Source organism: Hyaena hyaena, unplaced genomic scaffold (assembly GCF_003009895.1).
Source record: "Hyaena hyaena isolate Hyena2069 unplaced genomic scaffold, ASM300989v1 scaffold_884, whole genome shotgun sequence".
In the NCBI taxonomy this organism is placed as follows: Eukaryota; Metazoa; Chordata; class Mammalia; order Carnivora; family Hyaenidae; genus Hyaena; species Hyaena hyaena.
Genome location: NW_024081519.1, coordinates 107,480 through 132,798, shown reverse-complemented (window position 1 = coordinate 132,798; position 25,319 = coordinate 107,480). Strand labels below are relative to the sequence as shown.

Genomic DNA, 25,319 nt, shown 5'->3' with positions numbered 1-25,319 from the left:
GGGTAGGTGACCAACAGTGTCTGACGCCTCAATCAAGCCACCGCTCTGTGTCTCTTCAGGTCAGTGCCAGCCACAATGGGCATGATCTCATAATTTGTGGTCATTAAATGTGCTCGAGGAGGAAGTTGCAATTCCTTGTGATGGGTGGGCTTCTCCAACCTCATAAGACAGTCAACCCACTGGGTTTTCCACTGACCCAACTCCAGCACAGACAACCAGAGTTCTCACACTGTCAGACTCTGACTCATGAGTCTGACATGAGTATACCTCATGAGTAGACTGGGAGGCAAGAAAAGTAGACCTTCTGTTGTCTGATAGGGAAATATGGACTTGGAGAGTGAAGAATTCTCCTCAGCCCAGCAGCAGGGTAGCCGCAGAGCCAGGATGCAGACTCATCTCTGACTCCACACCTCTCACCCCTCCCCCTGCCACACTCCAGCTGTAAGCCATCTGGAACCACACGGGTCATCTATTTGAATGTTTGTAACTAAAGACTATGGTTAGATAAACCACACAAACCATCCTTAAGAGCAGGGATCAAGCTGTCTGAGATTTCCATCGAGGATCCACATACCTAGGAAAGAGCACTAGCAGCAGAGTCCAACTGCCTGCGTTTGAATGTTGCAAGACCTTGGGAAAGTTATTAACTGCTCTGTGCCTCAAGTACCTCATTTGTAAAATGGAGGAAATCATCATATCTTCCTCATACACCGTTGTGAGAATCAAATAAGTAATATATGCAGAGTGGTATGCTTGGAACAGAGCCTGACACTCAATAAGCATTCAATTAATGTTGGCTATCATCACCTATTTATTATTCCTCTGTGCACCTACTAGCCATCCTTTGATTTATTCTAGAAAGGAGCTCAAAGTTGCCTAGTTTCTATGGTGTTTTATGTTGTAAAGCCAACCAGCGCGCCCCCGCCTGGTGGTTGTGGAGACATTACGAACTATACTGATAAAACAAACCATTTGTCTTTATTTTCAAAACAAAACGTGTGTGTGTGTGTGCGCGCACGCGCGCGTGTGACAGTCCCCTGGAGCAGACAGTAAACTTGATTGCACAACATAACAGAAACCTTTTCTGCCACCTGCCTCAACAAGTGGCACTGGCATGCTTTTCCTCAAATGGGATCCTGTCCCTCTGGGTCAGCCGTCAGTGGGGCAGTGGGGGCTGTGCACACGCCCCAAGGACCTCGCCTGGATGCCTGTTTCAGAGAATGTCACAGTCCCTCATAGGCTTTCTCTGGAGTTAATGTAACACCTTCAGGCTGCTAATGTCTGCCTCAGAGAAGCGCAGGGAGGGGCAGATTGGCTCAGCTCCCGGCCGATGGGAGCCTTCCCTCCAGCACCCGTGCCTGGGACAGGCTCTTCGCTTCCTCTCTTCCCCTCTTGCCACATAGGAACTGGGCCAGACTGGAGCCAGACTGGTTACGGAGGAAACCTGGGAGGCTGGTTCTCATGACTGAAAGCCAAAGCAGCCCTCTCCAAAGGGAGGGACAGTCCCCTGGAGTAGGTGGCCTCACAGAGCCAAACAGACCCTGAAAGGTTTCTGCTGTAGAAGCACACAGTGAGGCCAGTATCCTCACCCCTGTGGGTCACCAGTCCTCAAGGCTCCAGTACTAAGAGAGTGACTTCGAGCCCTTATTGAGCACCTTTAATGATCAAGCCTTGCAAGGGACATACAAAGAATCATTTAACAGCTTCAGAAGCTGAAAACAAGGAAAGCGGAGAGCCCTGTGCTAGAACTCTCTGCTCCTAAACCACCCCCACGCCCCCCAGTTCAGACCGCTGTGTCTGGCTGCCATCAGGGCTGCCCTTTCCACAAAAGAAGCCGCCTTTTCAGTAATAACGTCGCGTATTCTAAGCCACTCTAAGCCACTCTCCGGGTCTCTGATAGACGGATCCAAGCCCAAAATGGTAATACACATAACCTTACCTTACATCTTTTTGCCATTTAGTAGTAAAATACACACACAGAAACACAGGACAATACCTCGCTTGCATTTTTGCCTGAAAACAATGTAAACCACACCAATAAGACTATCCATTTGTCTTGAATTCCAAACCAAATCATGTTGAGCTCACTTTTTAGTTGGGAGAAAAGGAATTTCATCTACAGAGGAGGCGGTGCGGCCTGACGTCACAGATGGGCGCACGGACCAGGGAGCTCCCAGCATCACTGTTCCCACGCCAGGAGATATAAGGAATTCACCTTCTTCACAGCAAGTCGCCACCAGCTCCTCTCTGCGACAGAACAAAGGCCCAGGGAAGTCGTGCTCCCTGAGGAGGCAGAGGGCCCCCAGCCAGCAGCAACCCTGGGAACTGGACCGGGATGAGAACTGGACTAGCCCGGGGTGGGGGGTGGGGGGGGCTCAGTGCCTGGCACTGAAGGGAGGAGACAGAGAGGCTGCCTGGGCAGACAGGTTACCTGAAGCACAATTTCAAAATGCCCCTGAATGTTCCGGTAATTCCAAGTTCAGGGTCGTGAGACCTGAGAGAGTGTTTTCTCCTGCTTGTCTACGTTCTTCCTGGGACCTCAGACCCCAGCTTGCACTTCACCCCTCTTCTCTTCTGCCTGGGAGGCCTTGCCGGACCCTCCCCCAAGTCTCCCTTCCCCTCCCCTGAGCTCCCAAAGCTCTGACTGACTCATATCCTCACTTAGCTCTCTGCATTTGGCTGCTTGGAAGGCTTTATCTCCCCTGACAGCATGGAACTTGCTGGTTCTCTGTGTGTTTAGTCTTGTGCAGCATACGCAAGGTACAGACAATAAATACTCACTGAATAACTCAGCCAACCTTTTCTAAGTCGTTCGCTTGAGGGCACACTGCAGGCTTCTGCAGCTTCACTCACTGAGTCACCGAGAACACGGACAAGGGAAACGAAAATGAACTGCTCGGGCCTGACACTGTCATTATGTTGTTTTAAGAAGCATACTTAAAACATACGTTCTTTACATACTTAAAGCATACATTACATTCCAGGTCCCCAGAACGTCCATGGTCATCTAACACGTCTAGGCAGGAAAACATCTGTTTGCTTTGTCCACAATATTCAGGACTTCAGGGCTTTTCTGGCACTCGATGACCTCTGCGATTGGGTCCCACTCATGTCTCCAACCTCACCTTTCCCATGATACATGTTTGGTCACTTGACATCTTAGCCAACACAGTGGCTTGCCACGCCCATCCCATCCCCATGTCTCCCTGAGCTTGTGCCCTGCTGAGACTGACCCTCCTCTTACGGAAGTCCTTAAGGGCTACAGATCGTATGTATATTTCAAGGTATCTTGAAATCTTCACTGAAGATATCTATACAGAAATTTGCTAGGCTGGATTATCTGCACTGGTCTTGGGACAAATACCACTTTCTCTGTTATCTTTTCACTATCTACATAGACTGTTCTGCTAGGCCTTTAAGCGAGTGAGAGAAACTGACTCACATTCTGCAACCCCATAGCTCTTAGCTACACATCTGTTATAGATACCGCTTGATAGTGTTTGTTGAGGGTGGGGGCTGCTGATAGCTTCTTGATTACTATCTACAGAGGGATTCTCCTACTCTAGAGCTAATGAGGTCCTTGGATATTTTGTAGGCAGATTTAGCCCTATTTTTCTGCTGACCTCTTCCATTTCTCCCCCATTTCATCTGAGATGGGAAACGTGACTTAGAGCTCAGGACAGGACATGATTCATAGCAACATCAGGTGGTCACAAGGATGAGAATCCAAGCTCTGGAACTACCTTTAGAGAGAGATGCCAATGGTCCAAGACCCATTCCAAGTGGAGACAAGAGAGCAAATAATCAACAACAGAGAGCATTCTTCTGGCAGGCATTCAGTGGGCCACAGGAAGGGAGGGAGGAAATTATTCCCACCAAGATAGGTCAGTGGTACCAGTTCCAAGCCCCTGTCACCCTTTCAAAGGGTCAGACAAATCCAGTCATGTAAAGCAGCTTTACAGTGAGAGGCCCATACATGATTTTGTATCTTCAAGTCCAATTCTGTAACAGAAATGGACTATTTCCTCATTGGCTCTATTTCCAATAAGAAATGGGTTGTTCTTTAACAATTAGCTGCAGAGAATTACTAGAGCGAGAGTGGGTCCTTCTGGTTTGAAACTTCCATAATCAAGCTGGAGTTGAGACACATCATTTTGGGCATTAACTGGAGCCATGAAGAAATAGCTCCATCTTGGATTCCAACCCCTCCACCAAGGGCTTCAATTTCCTCCTGTGTAACATGGGGGTCGTGAGTGGACTGAAAGACTTCTAAAAGGCTCTTTCCAACCTTATCCTGAGGACAGAGAGGTTGAGGTATCCTCTAAGAGCATTCCTTTGGATATCATGGCTGCAATGGCCATCGATATCTCTCTAACTGACACCTGCCCTATCATTGGAAAGCAAAATCCCAAGGATTTTATTTTGGAAGCCATCCAAAATAATTTCACACCCTGTGAGATGGGAGAAGGTTATCACTTCTACTGCTCTAGGATAAAGGCTCTCTCCAATGCAAGACACGCTGGTAGCCAGCTATTTCCTGAGACCATCTCGCCATAATAAAATGCCTTTAGAGACTCACATGGGACCTTGTTTTCCCGAAACTACAACTTTATTGCCATCTCTTCCCCAAGATTTCAGCCCCTAGCTCTTGTTTTCCACATTAATTCAAGTTGAAGTGCAGCCTCAATCATGTTGGCAAACATTCCAAATGGAAATGAATTCCCAGGTTCTCAATAAAAATTGCAACGTCCTCACCAGCCCAATCTGGATGACATTTTGTGTCTTATGTAATGTCTATTTCCCAAAGGAATTAAAATGTTTCTGTATATAGTTCTGCCCAACAAATTTTTAATAAGGCATACTCCTAATTACCTCTTAGGAACAAGCAGAGTCTGAATCCCTGAAAACTGATCATCCAAAAATCTGTTTTGAGCCAAGAGTTTTATTTTCAAAATTGATTGGAATCAGATGTTGAGAAGCCATAATAGCCATCTCTGTCCCATTTTCTTTTGATAAACTGTCTCATGAGGGAGCCAGCTCTTGATTCCACAACCCAAGAGACTGGGCAATCTGGTATCTGGAAGCCCCTCACGCCCACGTGTCTAAGCTCAAGCCATTGCTGGGCTTCTCCTGGGCAAGATGATTTGCTGTTTACAAAGCATTTGGGTTGGCACTCACATTAAGTTAATAGTCTCAGAACAGTCTCCCCATTTGACAGATTAGGAAACAGTGTCAGAGTAGTTTGTTGATTTATTTAACAAACCTTTAAGCATAAGACCTTCCCAAGTTCACACGGTTCGTGTACAGCAGAGGCAGGTACACATCCAGCCTTCGGGTTAAACCACGCATTTATGTGTAATCAGGCAAAACACCAAGAGCACTGTAGGCTCTGGGGGATGAAGAAAGGCTCTCACTAGTGAGAAGGTGGGAAAAGCTTGCATAATTGTGTTGTAAAGACATAATATCCTTGTGAAAGGAGGTGGGGGGACCAAAGTCACAGGAAGGCAGAGGGAGAGACTATTCCTGCTTTGAGCATGGAGAGATCAAGGAAGGCTCTCCTGGAAGAAGCTTTTGAGCTGTTTGTTCTGTTTGGTTGTCTTTGTTTCAGCCTAATATACTCAGTCTGTGGGCCTTCTGCCAACACCATAGGAAGGGGCTCTCGAACACAATAATCAGTTTTTATACCAACTTTTCAAATTTTACTCAGTGAGCGTCTTGAGTTTCCAGACAGATCCACAGCTCCTTATGTCCAAACCACCCTTCCTTTGAGGATTAGCTTCAATATCACCTTCCCTGCCAGCCCTCACTGGGCCCAGAGATCCTTCCTTGTCTTTCATGGTCCTCATCACAATCATAGATATATTTATATATTAAGCTTACACTCAACTATCAGGTCCTTGAGGGAAGACCAAACCACAGAGGCCCAATGAGGGGAACTCTGACATTCCCGGTAGACTCTGGCCTACACAGCACCCGGCACATAGGTGTGTTTAGGAGAATGAATGGCAAGCAGGGGTCACATCTTATTTCACTGGAACTTTCCCATTTTCATTTTCATGGGGCCCTGAACAAAACACAAATTAATTAAGGTCTCCGAATCAGGAAAATATCGCCTGCAAACTGGAAACCAATTTAATGAGGTGCAGATAGGAAACTTGCACTCTTATTTTCTGCCAGTTAAATTCATTTGAAAGTAAGTTTAAAAGGGGATGTTTCTCCCTTTGTATTAGTGTAAGACCCACTAACTCTGCTGTCGTAAGAACTAGAATGTTAGCCTGCCAATGGTTAGAAGCATCTTTGGTGATTCTTAACCTCTCTTCAGCCTACAGAACACTTTATAAATCTGATGAATGCTATCCCAAGAGAGCATAGATACAGACTTTTACATACCATCTCAGCATGTACAGAATTCCAGAAGCTAACCCAAGGATGCTCCCAGGTTAAACTCTAGACCAGTACTTCTCAACATGTCCATCATGGGTTTTCTCCATTAGAATGGTCTGTGAGGTCTTACTAGAAATCCATTTATTGGGGCTCTGTTGTAGGCCCAGCAAAATAGCAACCCTGAGGAAGAGGCTCAGCAATCTGCTGATTAAACAGTCAGACCAAGTGATTTTGATACACATTCAAGTTTTTTTAAAAAAAATTTTAATGTTTATTTATTTTTGAGGGGGGAGAGGGGCAGAGAGAGGGAGCCACAGAATCTGAAGCAGGCTCCAGGCTCTGAGCTGTCAGCACAGAGCCCGATGTGGGGCTCAACCTCACAAACTGTCAGATCATGGCCTGAGCCAAAGTCCAAGGCTTAACTGACTGAGCCACCCAGGCCCCCAGTACACACTCAAGTTTGAGTTGGCCATGGATGTAGATCAGTTTTTCATTTGCAAAGTCATCTGTCCAAAGTCGCATAATAAACAGGGCATAATGAGATGCATATGTTTTATTTCATATTCTATAAAACAAAGATTTTATAACTAAAATCTTGCATTTATATGTTTGCATATAACTTCCAGGAAGCGTGCCTTTTATTCCTGATACTGGTTTTTAAGCATAAGAACACAATTTGCGAGTCAAGTTCTAAAACTCTATAGAGAACTATAGAATGTGGTTGTGATACTTCATTCACTAGAAAATCTTCCTTAGTCTATTAAAAGATCTTTATCATAAAACGTTTAGGTGCTCCGGAGCCTATGACATCATTTTTTTTTATTTGTTTTTAATACATGTCTCTGAGTAGTTGTGTCAATAGAGTTTTGGCGAGTACACTTACATTTCCAAAGCTTTAGGCCTAGAAAATTTCTTACTGAATGGAATTTCACCAATATAGTTTTGTAAAATAAACATGGCACCAAGGTTGGAAAAGGTGAAAACTATCTACTCAGAGACATTTTGTCTTCTAAAAGGCTAAGAGGAAAGTTTGCTTTTCATCATTGTCTCAATTAACGGCTTATTTTAATATCTCATTTTGAAATTAACCTCTTCTCTTGCCCCACCACCAAGTTATTTCTGTCATTCTGCCTTGTATTGGGGTTAACTGTGTCTTCTCAATTAGCCTGTGAGATCCTCAACGACAGACACAACCATCCATTAGCGATTTCTACCTGTTGCGGCTACAAAGCTCCCTGAGAAGGAGATACATGGTCAGCATTTAATATAATCCACTCAACAAAAACTGACGTTCGCTCTGCGGCAGGTCTGTCCTAAGCACTGGGTCTCGTGTTGATTGAAGTGAGGTGACTGTGGTCTATAGGACTCAATAATGAACCGAACAAGGAAGGCCCATGCCCAGGCCTGTGTTTTGCGAAGCTCGCTCTGGACACGTATGTTGGAGGGGCTGGAGGGCAGGGCCATAGGCTGCGGCGAGAGTCGCATGCCCGTCTGTCATACGGGTCCCACTTTCACTCTTTCTATGACCCTAGGCCTCATTTTTCTGAACCTCAGTTTTAAACATTTTTAAACATGGACTGATGAAGGGGTTCCTTTCTATTTTGGATACAAAAGCTTCTGAAGTTGAGAGTCTGTGGCTCCGGGCCTTGCAGAGGGGCCGCTCCTATTAGTTTACTCCTCCCCGCACCGTGACAAGAGTTGGTTCCACAGCAGCCCAGTGTCTCTCCTAGAGCCTGAAATGGCTCAGTTTGGTGAGAGTACACGCACCAGGCCGACACAGACAGGAGGGCAGAGGCCACCAGCAGTTTTGCTCACTTAGCGGATTCTAGGATATCTCACGGTCACACTGAGATGGAAGGAACTACAGAAACGTGCCTATTCACCAGGGGAGGGGCTGTGCTTTGCCGAATATTTGCACTTTTCAGAAGTATTAAAGGAAGGTTTTTGTCAGCCCCCCTCCTAATCCACATGTTTCTCTGGGCTCCCTTCTGGCATATCAAAGCTGTCTCCCCGCCCCCCTCCCCGCCCCCTGTGTACATAGCATATCTGGTTCTCCTTTGTATTATGTCCTTGGACACCTCTGGAAAGAGAAAACTTTACTTGCTTTCTGATGATTTGACAGAAGAGCACAGGCTGAGTTTGAATATGGTTAAGAGGCTGCCAGGAACCTAAACTCCATTCAGAAAGTCATATAGGGGCACCTGGGTGGCTCAGTCCGTTAAGCGTCTGACTTCGGCTCAGGTCATGATCTCACGGTTCGTGGGTTTGAGCCCCGCATCGAGCTCTGTGCTGACAGCTAGCTCAGAGCCTGGAGACTGTTTCGGATTCTGTGTCTCCCTCTCTCTCTGACCCTTCCCTGCTCATGCTGTCTCTCTCTCTCTCAGAAACAAATAAAACATTAAAAAAAAACAAAGTCATATATTTTCTTCTTGAAATAAAAAAATATACTCTTGGGTGGAGTGGGAGAGGTGGACGAGGGAGATGATGTTGGTACATATACATCAGTTGTACCACAAAATGCTGAGCTCTGTTTCATGTTTACATGTCCTCCACCCCAACCCCCCCCACCCCCATCTTGAGGCTGGTATTTTTCCAGTGCTGAGTACTTCCAGTATGTAAATGAAATACCTCATTTCCCAAATTTCTTCAGAGGCAAACCTCTCTCATTTTAAACAAAGAGTGAGGAATGCGGCACACAGAGCTTTCTTAAACACAGAGTGACAGCTTGCATGACCTCCAGTGATGTGAAAGTAGCTTTGACAAATCTCATTTGTCTGTACTTTCCTTGGGGCTGAGAGTGAAGACAGTTGTGAGGCTCAGGCTAACTCCTGGGTGATAAAATGTTAGAAGATGTGACTTTGAAAACTAGGGAGATTGGTTTAATATTCAAGAAAACGCAGACGATCCCACTTCTCTGCAAAAGCAATTTGTATCAGTTGAACAATAAATGCACTTCTCAGCACTCCTACCTGAAAGAGCTCTACATGATAAAAACAAATTTCTTAGATCTTAGAAATGGCATAGTGATCTTATGATGTACACACAGGCCACTCTAAGTGTTCCTTTCGACACACATTTAAGAAGGTAGTTTTGTATAAACCTGGGGCCCTCAGCTGCTCAGTTTTGGATTAATGATAATTCTGGGTCCCTGACACTCATCAGTCTTTCCAGGGTTACTGAGCTTTTAATAATACAAGCAGCACCCATCTGCAAACTCACCACCCCAATCACAGACACAACTTAGATACAATCTCTCTCTAACCATGTGGCCCTACCCCCACCCCGTCCCTTACCTCTTCCCCACTGGATGTGGCCACCAATCTGGATCCTGTACTCATCAATCTTGCTTTCCTTTTTATATGATTTTATTGGATTTATTGGTAGTCCTGTAAAATATTTTTGTAAACTTCTTTGTGTTTAATTTAGAATATGACTCCCTTCTTGCACTTAATGCTTTAGTGTTGCTACAGATCAACTGTTTTGACTGCTATGCGAACACATCATAGTTTATTTTCCACTCTCCCTCTGATGGGCATTTGGGTTGTTTCCCAGGTTTGCTATTGTGAACAGTGCAGCTATGAACATTCTTATACATGCCCCCACTTGTGCAAGGATGGAATTGCCGAAGCATGAGCTACGGGAAACATTCAACTTCAGGAGGTAAAAACAAAGCTTATACTTTATACAATCATCCTCCACACATACATACATGTGGATGGTTCATACAGCTCGAACTGATTGCTACACTGAAAGGATAAAAGCAGCATTTTCTATTTTGTATTTTAGTCAGAAAAAGTTAAAAGAAAAGCAATGCATTTCTTCCACAAGCCTAACATAAATGTCCACAAAATGGAATGTCTTAGATCCTGCCAAATCTCAAAACAATACAACTGACAAACTCCGATAAACCAAAACAATACCATGGCAGTAGAAATTATACCTGCAATGGAACTGTTTTATCTAATGTCCAGGGTAAGATTTACTTGTAAGCAGTACAAAATGCTGAGTTAAAAGAGTCCATGTTGTAGACCCTGATGTCCAAATGTATACCGGACCTCCCTACCCCTTTCCAAATGTGCTGATGTGGGAATCTAGGTTTTTTGCTTATCTGCAAATAGGAAGACATCTTGTAGTGGAAAAAGGGCCCATGTACTTTCTCTTTAATGGAGAGAGGTGCAGATACTTTTAACAACCCAAACAATAGTGCAATTAAGACCTTGTCAATTATCATCAGCAAACACTGTATTATCTGAGATTTCTACTGTTCTTTCACCCGCCACTGTCATCTTCTGAACTCGAGTCAGTGTTTTGACTGAATAATTACTCTTCTTATTCAAAAACTGCTTGACTTACATCTGCAAAAATCACACCCCTTTGCATTTCTAAAAACGTCCATTTTTCCTTTCGGTTGGAAAACCACCAGTGTTGAAACAAATGGGCTACTTGGTGTTGTAATTCCATAGGAAGTTATATTTCATGAAGACCGCGTTTTGTGGCCTTAGGAAAACAAGAGATGGAAAACCATTTACCTTCACGTAGAGCTGCTGAAATTCCTCGAGGTTCAGCCTCCCACTTGGACAGTCCTTGAGGAACCCTTTGTACCACTGCTTGAGCTCATGCTCATTGAACTCTGTGCTCTTCACCAGATCCTCCATCACTTCAGGGGCCAGTTTGCTATTCTGTTTCCCCATTCTGCCTGAAGGAAAGCAAATTAATGCAATTAGCTGTGGTCATTTCAAACTTGATTAGGAGCCACGTCAGAGTTCTGAGCAGCCCCTTGGTGGGAACTCCCTCTAGTGCGTTAGGTCAAAGTCCCCCCAAGTCTGCCTCCTTGTGTTTGATGTTCCAGAAGAGAGATGGGTGAAAAAGACTCTTCTCACAGCTCAAGAGGCAGTAGAGTTCACCCTCCCCCATCACGTGTCCCCTCTCACATGGCAGAGATATTACATGGAGAACAGCCGTCCTTGTTTTTGCTATTCATGTAAAGTACTTGGAAACTGTTTACATTCTCTTTTTCTGAATTAAAATCCATTAGTACTTGCTGCCTAGGTGCCTAATGCTACATTTAGTTTGTAAGGATATTAAGTGGGATTGTTAACACATGCAATGAGAAGGCTTTACAGCCAAGTGATCACAGACTTGGGAAATCTGATCGGCAACGGTAGGAAATCTCGGCTGGCTTAGTTCTAACGTGGCAGCTTTTTTTCTTTTTTAATGGAAACAACCTATTTTTGCTAAGTCACACTAATTTTCTTTCTCCTCTCATCTTCAGGGACCTTCGTATAATGTTGCCGTCAGTCTTGACAAACTTAGTGGCTTTTTCTGAGAGATTGGATGGTGAATTTCAACTGACCTAATTCAATTCTGTTATGATTCCTGCTAGTAAATAAAATAACGGTGCATAAAATACATAAAATAATGTTACTTATATCAATTATGTGCCAGGTTATTGACCGTTTTTGTCCTGTATGTTACTGCGGGCAATATTTAATCAACTGTTTTATCTTAAATTTCTTCCTTAATAAAATTACGTACATAATGTATATGTTACATACATATAATATAATAAAGTCATAGTATGTATTATATAATAGCTAAATATATTATATATATTATACAATAACTCAGCTCTTTCTGATTTACTGTGGTGGCTGATTAAGAAATAAATAGGTAAGCAAAGATAGAGAATACGCCAAAATTAAACTACTTTTGGTATTAGTGCCAGAAAATTGAAGGTGATTTTTAAAAATTTCCCTTTAATATTGTTGTTATATAATTTAAAGGAATGAACACCAAAATTAACCACAGCTTGATTTAAAAAGTCAAATTAAACTGAAAATCTGAAGGATCACCAGAATAAGGAAAGTGCCACAAGAACTTCAAAACCCTGACACAGCAACTGAATTAGGCTTTGATCTACACTTCCAATGTGCTTGAGACAAATTCTCTCTCAGGCTCCAGGCAGCTCTCTACTTGCAATCACCCAGAAGGGGTCATCTTATCACGTTCTTTGTTGGGGCTTTTTTTGCCTTCCTCTACAACAGATTCCATACCCATCGTCAGTGACCTGCCCTAATAACACTGAACAATCCTTTCTCTGTAATGAAACCAAAGCACTCTTGCTACTTCCAGGGAAAGCTTCCTCCTCGGCATCATCCTAGCACAACAAAGTGAGAAGATATCACGAAAATGGCCATTTTTCTTCCAGGCTCTTCTGTTTGAGCAAAGGACCTGAGGTTCAGCACTATACTCTTCATTGTAGAGCGTCTCTACTTATTTTTGCTTTTCATTTTAAGCTCCGTGTCTCTTATCAGCAACTATCTCTTCCTTATAGGTTACTGTGGGATTCCACAGCTGGATACGGAAATCAAGTTGGGTACTCAGGTGTCAAGTGTAATTAATCTGGGTAAGAAAACTGTAATCCATGGTTACCCTGCTAATCTAAAGATGTATTGCCAAACTTTCAGGAGTTCTCTTTGTTGTTTTCAGTAGAGAATTACACATTTTCATTATTGCACTAGAATCTCACCTAACAATAACAGCTGCTGAATACTGAGTGTTGGCTGTGGGACAGGCACTGTGTTGAGCATTTTACACTCAATCTTTGGCCCTGTGACAGCTCTGCAGTAAGGACTGGGGGAGCTCTCTTGTACAAGATCATACAAGTAACACGTAGCAGAGCCAGAATTTGAACTGGATTAGCAAGACTCCAATGCACAATCACAGACAGACAGGTGGATGGGAGGCATTTCAGAAGGCACAGGAGGAGCAGAAGCGGGAAGGCTTATGAGGCTGAATCAGTGCTTCTTGGCACGGAGAGAAGGGATGAGAGAGGGATCAGTCACTTTGTCAGGCCCCAGTTTGGAACAGACTGTTAGAGTTTACCAAAACCACAAGCCAGAATGGGTTTGTATTAATGATGGGAAAGTGGATTAAGGGTTATTAAGAACTGTCTTCAAAAATGCCTTTAGAAGGTCAATAGCGTGTCAGCTTCTCTCTGAAGCAAGGAAGCATGGATTCTCCATGGATCATTTCTGGTACTTGAAACTGTTCCTGCTGACTGACTGGGAAGAGGGTGGTCTCACCCTGGGAACACTGTCAGGGTCCTGAGTCACCATTTTGGAGGCTCAAATGCATCACTTCATGATTCTTGGTTATGGGTCATGTTCAGCACTATCACTCAGGTGTGCCTGGCAGTGGATGAGTTACAGAGAAAATCAATTCTGGCCTGGCTCAAAGCTGCCCTGGCACTGTCTTCAACACCCGTGTTTGGGTTTGTGACCCTCACTGGGCTGACTCCAGCCTACCTTTTCTATGGCTGCTTGAATGAATTTCTAAACTACAAATCTTGCCATCTGAGCCTCTCCCTAAAACGTCAACACTTCCCATTGTCTACAGGATGTAGCCCTATCTCTCTCGCCTGGCACCTGTCCTGCCTACTCACATCCTCATTTTCTGCCCATCTGTCTTTTCACTTGCTCAGCAGACTTCTTCTCTTTCTTTAAGTAGCCTCTGCTCACATGCTTCATCGTCTGTGGAACCTCTGCCGACTTTCCAAGGCTCGCTTAGACATCCTTTCTTCTAGGCATCTCCGTTCTCTTGTAGAAGCTTTCGTGGTCATTATTCATTATTCATTATCCAACCTACTGGATTGTTAGTTTCTTGGGAGAGAGGGCTGTCTTTTATTTATCTTTGCGTCCCTGCTACCTTGTACTAGGTGCTCAACAAATAATTTTTCAGGGAAGGAATGAATGAGGGACACAGAACCACTGTGAAGTCAGTACTCAAGGACCATGGCACTGGCCTTCATCAAGCTGTGGTATTTGGTATGATTCTTTCTGGGAAAGTCAGTCTCCTAGTAATCTATATATGAAAAGAGTTGATGCAATCATAAGTATAAATATAACGTGCAGTCAACAGATGGGAAGAATGTTTCATTTAACTGTTTGGGAAATAGCCTGCCCCCCCCCCAAGAACATTTTTTTCTTGTCTTTGTCACTAAATTTTGAACATCTTAAAGCCAGAGCTCATGTCTTTTGTCTCAGTATTTGGCATACATGTGGTGCTTAGTAATGTCTGATACATGAAGGAAAGCATTGGGTTAACACTCCCCCCTCTACACTCCTCTTGTCCTGAGGCTGCAGTGATACCGGCAAGTAATGTCTTTCATTATGGCATCAGGACAGCAGAAAGGGTCATAATGGCAGCAAAGCTCATCATATTCCAAATAGAAAGATTTCATGACATAAATAAAATAAGATAAAATAAAATAAAATATTCCATGTGTGTGTGTGGGGAGGGGGGCAGGCTATCCCAGGTTATCTGTTTCTAGTTCATTCTGTGATCTTGGGCCTGATCCTTTCTTCCTCTGTTGCTCAGTTTCCCCATTTGAAAAACAAATTAAGTTGGAACAGGTGACCTTTAAGGCTCTTCCAACCCCATCATTCACAGACTTGTAGCATAAGTTCTGTAAATATGAAAATATGAGTCACAGGCTTGTAATTGGCTTGTCTTGAAAGAGTCCACACATGTTAGCTTTGTGGATTCTTTACCTGGGCACCTGTCAGTACTTGAATATTTGTTGCCTAAGAAGGGAGGGGACAGGCACTGGAGTGTATTATTTTAAAGTTGGCATTCCAGGCTATAAGATAGGGTTAGAACAGAACTGGTGATGGGCACCAAGAATGCACCTGTGGGTGAGGAAAGTCCAGCACCAAATTGCAAATGATACCTGGGAAAGACCACATTTTCATACTCTACAGTTTACAAAAGTCTTCATGCGACAACATGTATCCATGCAACAACCCGGTATGAAGGAGGTTATTACCATTTGCCTTTTACTGATGGGAACTCTGAAGCTCAGAGAGAATGAGTACTTTGTCTTAGCTCAACCAGCTAATAAACTTTGGCTCAAAATACACGTCGTTCTCCAGAATCCCATTGGTTTCCTAATATAGGCCATCATCTTCTCTTACCTGGAGTCTGCAGCCACCTTCTAATGATTTTCCTGCCTTGAGTTCTGCCTACCCCTCTTCCACTTTCTGCCCTGTCTTCAGAGCAGAAGAAGCAGAGCATAAACGAGTGCCCTTAGGACAGATCTGAGAGACGTCCTATAGGAGGAAAAGACCACCAAGGGAGGCAAGAAGCACCCATAAGCATCTTTCCTCTACAAACCCTTTGGGTCCTAGAGAAGATTCAAGCCTGTGTGTGTGTGTGTGTGTGTGTGTGTGTGTGTGTGTGTGTTGCCCTGAGCTCATCCTTTATCTACTCTGATACCTAAGTCCAGCCTCCTAGAACACAGCAGGGCCTTCTGTGTGCAATAAGCCACAACAGCAGGCCTGACTTTGCACAGGTAATCTGGCCATCAGCCTGGCTCAGTCTTGGCAAGATTCATGCAGAGACTGGGGGCTGAGATGGAGCGGCCCAGCCACACGCGCAGATACACACAGGATAAGCATACCAACGGGGAACCAGGCTGGGAAGCAAGGCTCAGAGAGAGGAAGGGCTTTAGGGGCTCACTTGGAGGCCGATGGAATACGGCCATGTGTGGAAGGAGTCTTAAATGGAAGCAGAACTGGTTGTAGTGTCAGATTACCTGGGCCAACTTTGAAGACATCAGGTGCTCTCTCTAAGCCCTGGGCTCCTCACTTGTACACTGGAATAACCGGAGGAGACGGGCCTTTTCATGCTTAGATTCCTGCCTGATGGCTTTGTTTTCCTTACCACCTGTCTAAACCTGACTCCTCCTGCAAGGCTTGGTTCCACTGCTGTCTTTTCTGTGACACTTCTCCACAAGTTCCTACCACTCTCCCTTCTCCTTCTTCTTGATAACACGGTTTGCATCAACAATGACTCATGGCCTGGTTAGCTCTGGGCAGCTCAGCCTGGCAGACAGGTATAGGTGTTGTCTACGAGAAAGGTTCTGTGCTAGGCATGGTGGGGATATGTAAAGAAGACATGGTTCCAATCTTGAAAAGCTCAGAATTGAACGCAGGAGACACTCATGCCCCTTGGGATGTGGGATCTGATGAGATGACTGCTCAGAGCAGAGAGCTATGGAGAACTGGGGCCAGAGAGACAAATGCCCACCAGATCAGGCAACTTCAGGTGAAAAGCCACAGGTGAAAGCTCTAAACTGAAGTCCCCAAACATGCCTGAGTACAAGAATCATCCTTATCTAGTGAAAAATTCAGCTTCCTGGGATGCCAGGGTGGCTCAGTCACCAGGCTGAGCCACCTAACTTGGCTCAGGTTATGATCTCACAGATTGTGAGTCTGAGCCCCATTTTGGGCTCTGTGCTGACAGCTCAGAACCTGGAGCCTGCTTCAGATTCTGTGTCCCTTTCTCTCTGTCCTTCCTCTGTTCTCGGCTCTCTCTCTCTTTCTCAAAAATAAATAAACATTAAAAAAAAATTTTTTTAATGCAGCTCCCTGAGGTCCTCCCTTAGAATGAGACCTGTACTTTCAACGAGAACATGAGTCAATTTGGGGAGCAGTGATGAAAATCATGAACAAAAATCAAATTAGACGGTCTGAGGGGAAGACACACAGAGCAGCACAGGCATACCCCAAGCTCTCGCTGATGCCTCGTGCTCTCCTTCTGACACCCCCGAGTTGTTTCAAGACCCTGCACGGGGGACTAACATTAAGAATTTAAAAATCACGGAACTAGGGAAGACCAAAGTTGAAAAGATTTGCCCCTGGGTTCTTCTGCTTTTAATCCCCTTGATTTTAGGTTAGAGAGCTTGAGATACTCAAAGATCACACAGGCACTCAATGGCCGAGCAGGGATAGGATGAGAACCCTGATCCCCTGACCTGGCTGTGGGCTCCCACCCTCCTACCCCAGCAGCAAGCCCTCCGCATGCCAGACACCCAAAGCCTGCAAGCCAGGACGCATGTTTATCTCCCAGCAAGGATGTTAAAACACTCGCCATCACTGCCTCCCTTGGATCCTATAAACAAATGACACGAGATTGCTAGTTTCCAGAGACGGCTAAAACAACCCTGAAAACCATGCCTCAAAGTTGCCCAGCACATTGTGTGGGGTTTTCTTTTCTAATAAGGACAATTATCTGATACGATGGCTCTTTCTGCCTCTCTCCTCCCTATCCTCCTAAGTGTCCTCAAGGCCCCAGAGCATCTCCCCAGGGGCAGAGTGTGGATCCCAGGCTGGCCTTTCTTGCTGTCTCTGGGGACCACGGCAACTTCAGAAAAGGGGAGAAGTGCTTTCTTCTGGCATTCTTAGATGGCTTTACCTCAAGCTCTGAACGTCATGGGATTACAGCTGAGGTCTGGCCTGAAAGCATAAAACAGGCTAGGTTAGGAAGGACCGAATCCCTGGGGACTCCAGATAAGGCACGAGCACTTATTTGATCTGTTATAAATGAGGAAAAACATTTTGATGGCAGTGGTAATGGCACCATCAGAGCAAATGACAAGAATTCCAACTCAGAAAGAAGAATAAATACATGAAGGTGAATGCAGAAGTGGGTCCCAGGGATCAATCATCTAATTTAATTCCTTTGTTTTCTAGAAGAGTCCCAGGAAGGTTAGGGGATGTGTGACAGGGGATACAGAAAGACCGTGACAGGGTCTCACAGTGCCTTGGCTACTGAGCCTGGGCAAGAAGCCTTGGAAGCTGCTATGAAGCCCAGGCCTGTGACCTTTGGGTGCTGACTTGGGCTGAGGGTCCTAGGCCCTGTAGGACTAGTAAGAGTCATTCCATGTCCCTGTGACCAGGCTGTGACAAGTGACCTCCCTCCCTGGGCCTGTCCCAGCTGTTTCCAGCCACGTTGCCACCTGAGTGGTCTCTCTACAGCTCAGGGGATGGAATCTGAAGGGTCCTAGGGCCTTGGCTAGGGACAAGCCTGACCCAGGATGGGAGCTGCTGGTGGACACTAGCCCTTGGATCTGACTAGGTGGCTCCAAACTAAAACCCACCTGGTAACAAGGTGGCCAGGTGCTCAGGGATTCTGATCCACAAGGCATCAAGTGGCCCAAGTGGCTTTGGAGGTCAGACTCAACCACCCTGTTCCTCCTTGCCCAGGAAAAAAGAACATAAGCACCTGGGAAGTGTGGCTAAGCCTGAAGCCACACTTTTGGTGCCCAGGGGCTGGGCTATAACTTTGGAAAAATTTCCACCCAGACTCAATTTCCCTTTCACCCCGTCATACAAGTTCCCTTCCTTTTCTATTGGGACATAATGTCTCTTTTATTTTTCAGTTTGGTGGGACAAAAAAAAGGATCCTGGGGGCAGACCTGAATCAGATGATGTTCCTGATCAGAGAACATTTATGATGTTCTAGGATAAGTTACTCAGCCCATTGGAGCCTCAGTTTACTCATTTGTCAGGTGGAAATAAGAAATTGGCTCACAAGGTTGTTATGAGAATTAATGAAATAATACATTGAATTCCTTCCCACGGTGCCTGCCATGTAGCAGGTGTTCAGGAAACAGTAGTTATTATCCTCATCATGGGCCCCAGAAAACTGGACTGCTCCAGAAGATGGGGAGGCAGACATTTCAAGATTCAGGCCTAGATATCTAGGTGTCACCTTCACCTTGACACCTCGTACCAGACCTAGTTATATGTAAACAGAAGTACACATATTGTGGCACATGAGAAATTTTACTTGCTTCCTCCTTCTTCTCCTTCCAGTAAAACTGCTTCATATCCAACCCGACAGAGGAAAGTCATCCGAGGACCCCACAGCCCTGACTAAGCATCAACTGTTGAGTGAAGTTTCCATCTAATTCCCTGCTCACCCACTGAACAGAAGTGTAAGCTGATTAATAGCTGGTAACCTTTCATCTGGGAGTGTTTCAAGCAGCCACCCACTTTTCTGCATTTTATTTTTAATTCCTTGTGCATCTTTCTCCAACCCTTCTATGTGTTTCTGAGCACTGATTTCTATGAAAGGAAACGGGCCGTCTCTGGCAGTGTCAGAACCTCACTTAGTTCTGTGAGGTAACAGAGGAAATGCTTTCATTAATAATCACAGCCTCCTGTCCAACAGATTGTGTGCTAGGTTGTGCTGCCAAGTCCCAGTGGGGAAGGACCGTGGCCCTTATCTCAGAGCAGCAGGGAGCTTCAGGAGAGAAGCACAGAGCAGGGGCACCTGTGTCACCTGCACATCCCCAGTCCCAGGGCTAGGAGCAGCCTTGAGCATCCTCGGTCAGGATGGTACCCAAGTCCTTGCTCTCAGAGTAAGCACTCCTATAGTGTCTATAGGTAGTGGCAAAATCATTCAAGTCTTCCGATTCTTGGGCTGGTGATCTTTCCTTTCTGAGAGCTGTTTGCACTTACTAGGTTCCTATATTGTTATTTCTACAGTAATTCCAAAAAAAAAAAAAGCTTAACTCATGTGGGTGGGACTTAAATACAGAGAGTGCTTTGAAATTCTCAAATAAAGATAGCTTTATAGAGTAAAATGTTCTGTTTGAAGGGATTATGATGTTAAAAATTCATTAATTCATTCAGTTATTCAAGCATCTTTTATTCAATATTATCCTATATCGGAAAGACAAATACGTTTTCCAAATCTATCTCCAAGGTAAGCCTTTCCTGCATATTGGATAATACCTCCATCTGCCTGCTGGACATTTCCACTTTTGTATCCTACAACCGTGCCCAACTCAACATATCTTCCTGTGTTCCTCTGCCCAGGGTCCCATTCAGAGCCTGGGGTTAGGCAGGATTCTGCCTCTCCTCACATCCCTGTATCCAAGCAACCATTGAATGAAGTAGTTTGTAGATCCTCCATCCTAACTTTCTTTCAAAATCCATCAACTTCTTTCTTGCCACTACCTTAGTTGAGTCTGCCATCATCTCTCACTTTTATCATTATCCAAACTTCCAAACTTGCTTCTCCATCGACAGCCTTGCCCTCCTGAAATCCATCTTCCAAATTATAGCCCCATGACCTTTCTAAAACATCAAATCCAGTCATGCCACTGTCCTGCTTAACCCCTTCAGTGGACTCCCATTAGTCTCACTGGAATCCAATCTTCACCGTGGCTTTCCAGACTGCTCACCTGGGCCACTGCTGCCCCACACCCAGGAGCTCTTTGGTTTTACCTCTGCCCACGATCCAACTTGCTGCATCATCTCGAACCTCTGGTTGTATATTAGCTGTTCCTTTTGCTTTGAGGGCAGTTCCCATCAGCTCTCCTTTAGCCTTCTAGTAAATTCCAAACCATGTTCTAGACATAGATGAGACACCTCATCTTGGGTGACTTTGCTGTCTGGCTTCCTCTTTCACACCCTGACTCTTGTACACACTGCTGTCACCGTGCCACCTGCCAAGGCATGGTCACTGTAAGGCCTGTCTGCCCACCGTAAGGCATGTCTGCTGCCTCACTAGACCTGGGCTTCTTCAAGGGCAGAGTGATTGTCAGGTTTACCTCAGCTTACACTGAACAGGTGCCCAGGAAATGTTGTTGAATCAATTAATTATGATGTGATCTCTGTCAACAACTAGCTAGAGCTTATCAGCTGAGCGATAAGAGAAAACATATGAAACAGAGATCAAAGATGAATTGTGCTAAGTGCCATTAGGGAGACACCAGCGAAGTGGAAAGAGACAGGGAGGGAGGAACAAAGAAACAAAGAGACAGGGTGGGAGGCAACTCTAGGGAACCAGTAATAAAATTACTTTAGAAGCTGAAAAATTAGGTGAAGAATTACTTGCAAAGCGATCCTTCAAAATTATCTCAAGGAAACAATCACAAAACTCCTCAGAGATGTATATACTAGGATGTTTACTCCAGCATTGTTTAAAATGATTTTCAAACCCCCACTTTTTAAAGAAACAACTTGAATGTCCATCATAGAAAACTAGTTAAATTGATTTTGTTAGAGCTGCACAATGGAAATTATGAAGACATTAGAAGTGGTAATATAGATCTACATCTAATGACATATGTTGGTATTGATTCAATGTCATTTATTTAAATTAAAACATGTGAATATACAAAACAACTATGTATTTTCAAGGATAAACACTTAACTGGGGACATGTATTAAACACAAGAGAATAGAAGAGGAAAACGGGAGTGAATACAGAAAATAAAAAAATATATATAATAAAACCCAAAAGGGGCTTTATATAGGGCAAAAATGAGAGTGTGCCATGAATAGAGGAGTAAGATTACCATAGATGTGCACCTAAGGTCCAAAAAAAGAAAGAAAAGAGGAGAGAAGAAATTAAGTCCCAAGACACTATATGTACTATAGTGCCTTTGCTTGATACATGTACGAGCTCAAGCTTGTGTGCACAGAAACTTTGGGCGGTACATGATTTATATCAAAATCTTAACAGTGGTTATAACTGCTGGCGGTATAATGGTAATATCTCACTCCTTAATATATTTCTGAGCTTTTTATAATGAGCACACATAACATTTATTATCAGAACAAATATATCAATAATCTCAACAAGCAAAACGTCTTTTGTTCACAAAACCATCAGTCTTAGGAATCCTGGAAAGAGAATTCCCATGATTCTTTGAATTAAAGCCACTCCCTTTTACAACAATTAATTCAGCAATACGTCAGGGTTCACCTGCAGACCAAAGACCATTCTGAGGACCATCTTGTGTGGCTCTGGGTGAAGTGATGAACAAGGAGGAGAAGCTCGGAAGAATCCTGAATCGGTCATCTTCTCATTCATCTCAAAGCTCCAGAGAAGCAGTGATGCAGAGACACAGCATTGGGGGAATGCCCGGGTCAGAGTCACTGACGCTCAGGATCTGCCTTGTCAGGAAACCTCACTGAGGCTCAGCTCTACTGTGTGAGACTGATGACAATATCAATCTTGATGTGTTATCACAAGGTTTAAATGAGATATAAGATAGGAAAGAGCTTTGCTAAAGCACTCTCCAGTATTCATTATAATAACTGAAATTCAAATTCAGAAGAGAGAAAAGATGATCCCATAGATCATCACTTCTGGCTGCCTAAGCCTGGATTAAGATTGTCTAATGAGATCCAGAGAGATCTACTTGAAGGCCAAAGGAAAGGTCCAAGAAGATGAAAGGGAGCAGAATTTGCTACCCCAATCTATGCCTCTTCAGTGTAGGATTATTTTAGGCTGAGTATTTTTAAGAAATAGCAGACAAAGGACAATCTCTAACATATGAGTAGAAGCTACACTTTTGAAAGCGACATTTACATTTATAAGGGAAATCTCCATTTGTAAGGGTGTCTCACTCTGTGCAGCTTGAAGGGGGAGATGACTAAATGTCTAGAAACTCTGTCAATAAAGAAGGCAACTGACTTAAATGTGCATAACGACCATACCCTTGTTTACTGGGTATTGCTTAACAGCCCCCTCCCCCGCCCCCAACTCCCTCCTGTCCCCAACATTCTCTTTTGTGTTTAGCTGGAGATGGTATTTAAGGTGATGGTTTGGGCCATTTCAGTTTCCCTGGCTATCTCCTTTATATGTAAGACGTATACATGTTATTAGACTTATGTTTGTTTTTCTCCTGTTAACTTGTCTTTTATTACAAGGGCTAGAGGTAGAAATCTTAGCCAATAACCTGCAAAAGTTGAGGAAAAATTATTTTTCCTCTCCTAAAAGGCTTTGGATACAGTAGCATCACTGGATTTGTCTGTGGATCAGCCTTCCTTACCTTCAATCCAGGAAATAAGGAAATGGTGAGTCACAGTCTTTAACTTGGAATTGTTGACTGTAAAGCCAACTGACACTCTCAGGAAATGTTTTCCAGGGCTCTCCCAAATAGCCTGTGTGGATTGTCTGCTTTGACAGGTTTGTGGACCATGCTTTTCCCTAAAGCACGGAGCTGGGTTCAAGTCCCAACTCCACCAGTGTTTTCCTGTGTGACCTTAGCCACAGTCAGCTTCCATTTTGAGCTTCAGTTCTCTCATCTCCACAAGTTCTAATGTACTAGGTCATTGTAAAAGACAAATCTTATAAACGGTAAAATTGTTTCTAGCTCTTAATCTAGGGCACTTTCTGGACATCTCAGGAAAGAAAGCAGACCAAGATATATGGAAAGAAGTGGGTTTGTTGGGCAGGGGAAAAGAGAGGGAGTGAACTGTAAATCCCAGCATGAAAGAGAAGACACCTGTTGATAAGCAGCCAACAGAAGGTTGACAAGCTGGAGGAAGAGGAGGTAACCATGGGCCCCTTCTCGGAGCTTGGGAGGTGGATGGAAAGGGCCTATTTACCGAAGGTGACTGGAGGTGGCTGACCCTCTCCAGTGAGATTCTTGTCTTTGATGTGCTTCCAGTTCTGAATTATGCTCACCCTGTCCTTGCTGGGCCTTTGTGAAGTATCCAGCAAGGCTGGAACAAAGCACTTTATTGTGGTGCTTGAAAAATATCTTGGCTAGAAGGGACAATGCCAAGGCTGAGTGGGCTAAAATTAGACCTTCCGGTTCTGTTTGACTTGGCAGTGGTGTGCCCAGGCTGCTAACGTGGCATCCTCCACCCGCCTCCCTCCCGGCCGGCTGTGTGCCTTCTGAGAGCACAGGTAACATGTGCTGAGGGAGAGGAAGTGCTGCTTCCTCTGGCACCCTGTGGGGATGACAAATGCTTCTGGGCTGTGTCACTGCCACTTGGAGCAGTATGTTGAGTAATAATTTGAAGGGATGTTTCCCCAGCAGCCAATTTGCATATGAATATTAAATCATTATCTCTTTTTCCAATTAATCTAATGCCCTTCCACACTGAAACCAAAAGGAAATCTTAAGACCTATATGTCACCTCTGTAACTGTGGCAGAACCCAAAAACCAGTCACAAGTAGCCTCCATCATGCTGTGTAGGGATAGCATCTACCAGCATCTATGAGGAAGAGCATAGGTCATGGAGTTAGAAAGAGGGAGATGCTGAACCCTTGCACGTCCTTTAGCTTATACCTTTGGGAAAGTTCTGGAACCTTTCTTATCCCATCCATTCAACTTTAAATTGTGTAGGTTATGAACTACCTCAAAATGTTAAATGAAACACACAAGTAGACACACACAAAACAGAAACAGACTCATGAACACAGAGAATAAGCTGATGATTGCCACAGGGAAGTGGGTGGGAGGATGGGCCGAATAGGCAAAGGGGATTAAACAGTACAAATGTCCAATTATAAAATAAATAAGGCATCAGGATGAAAAGCACAGCATGGGAAATATAGTCAATATTATAATAACTTGGTGTGGGGACAAATGGTAACTACACTTATTGTGGTGACCATTTTGTAATGGATGTAATTGTCAAATCACTGTGTTGTACACATGAAACTAATATAATACTGTACGTCAACTGTACTTCAATTAACAGTTTTTTAAAAAGTTAAATGAAACAATAAATCCATATGACTGATATTTTAGCAGTAATAACCATAGCTTATATTATCAAGTACTTGCTGTGTGTTCATGGATTATGCACTTCATCTTTATAATAATGTAATGAGGTAGACATTACTGTCTTCATTCTACAGTCAAGACAAATAATACTAAGAGAATTTAGGAAACTTGCCCAAGGTCACACAGCAAAAAAAAAAGGTGGAGTATGCACTGGAACCCTGCAAGGCTCCAACCCAGTGTTCACTATTCTACACTATCAAAAGAGATGAGAAAGAAGAAAGTACTTTTCAGAACAGAAACTGTTATTTCAGTATAAGGTTCATCATCCGCTTTTCTGGCCTACATGTTGCTCCTGACCTATGCATTTCTTTACCCAAGTGAGGCAATTTCCAGTACTATGAGGCTAGGTGGTTTCTCTCCCAATTACCAGCTTCTGGTCCCCTGGGGACTGGGGAGGGGCTTGGATGTTTAATAAAATTGCAGCAATTGAAGGAGCTGAGGATGTTTAACCAGAAGAAGAAAAGACTCAGGAAAGGAAATTTGAGCTCTCCTTGAATAAGTGAAGGGTTTACTGGCACAAAAATAGACCTATAGATCAGCATAACAGAA

The 25,319-nt window shown here is 44.1% G+C and overlaps 1 protein-coding gene across 1 annotated transcript in view; it reads right to left on the bottom strand.

Moving 5' to 3' along the window:
• VSNL1 (visinin like 1) overlaps positions 1–25,319 on the bottom strand; it is a 101,150-nt gene that overhangs the window by 48,567 nt on the left and 27,264 nt on the right. The window contains exon 2 of the mRNA XM_039220339.1: positions 10,914–11,080. Within this exon, the coding sequence (XP_039076270.1) occupies positions 10,914–11,075 (162 nt within the window). The 5' untranslated portion in view covers positions 11,076–11,080. The remainder of the gene's footprint in view (positions 1–10,913; positions 11,081–25,319) is intronic.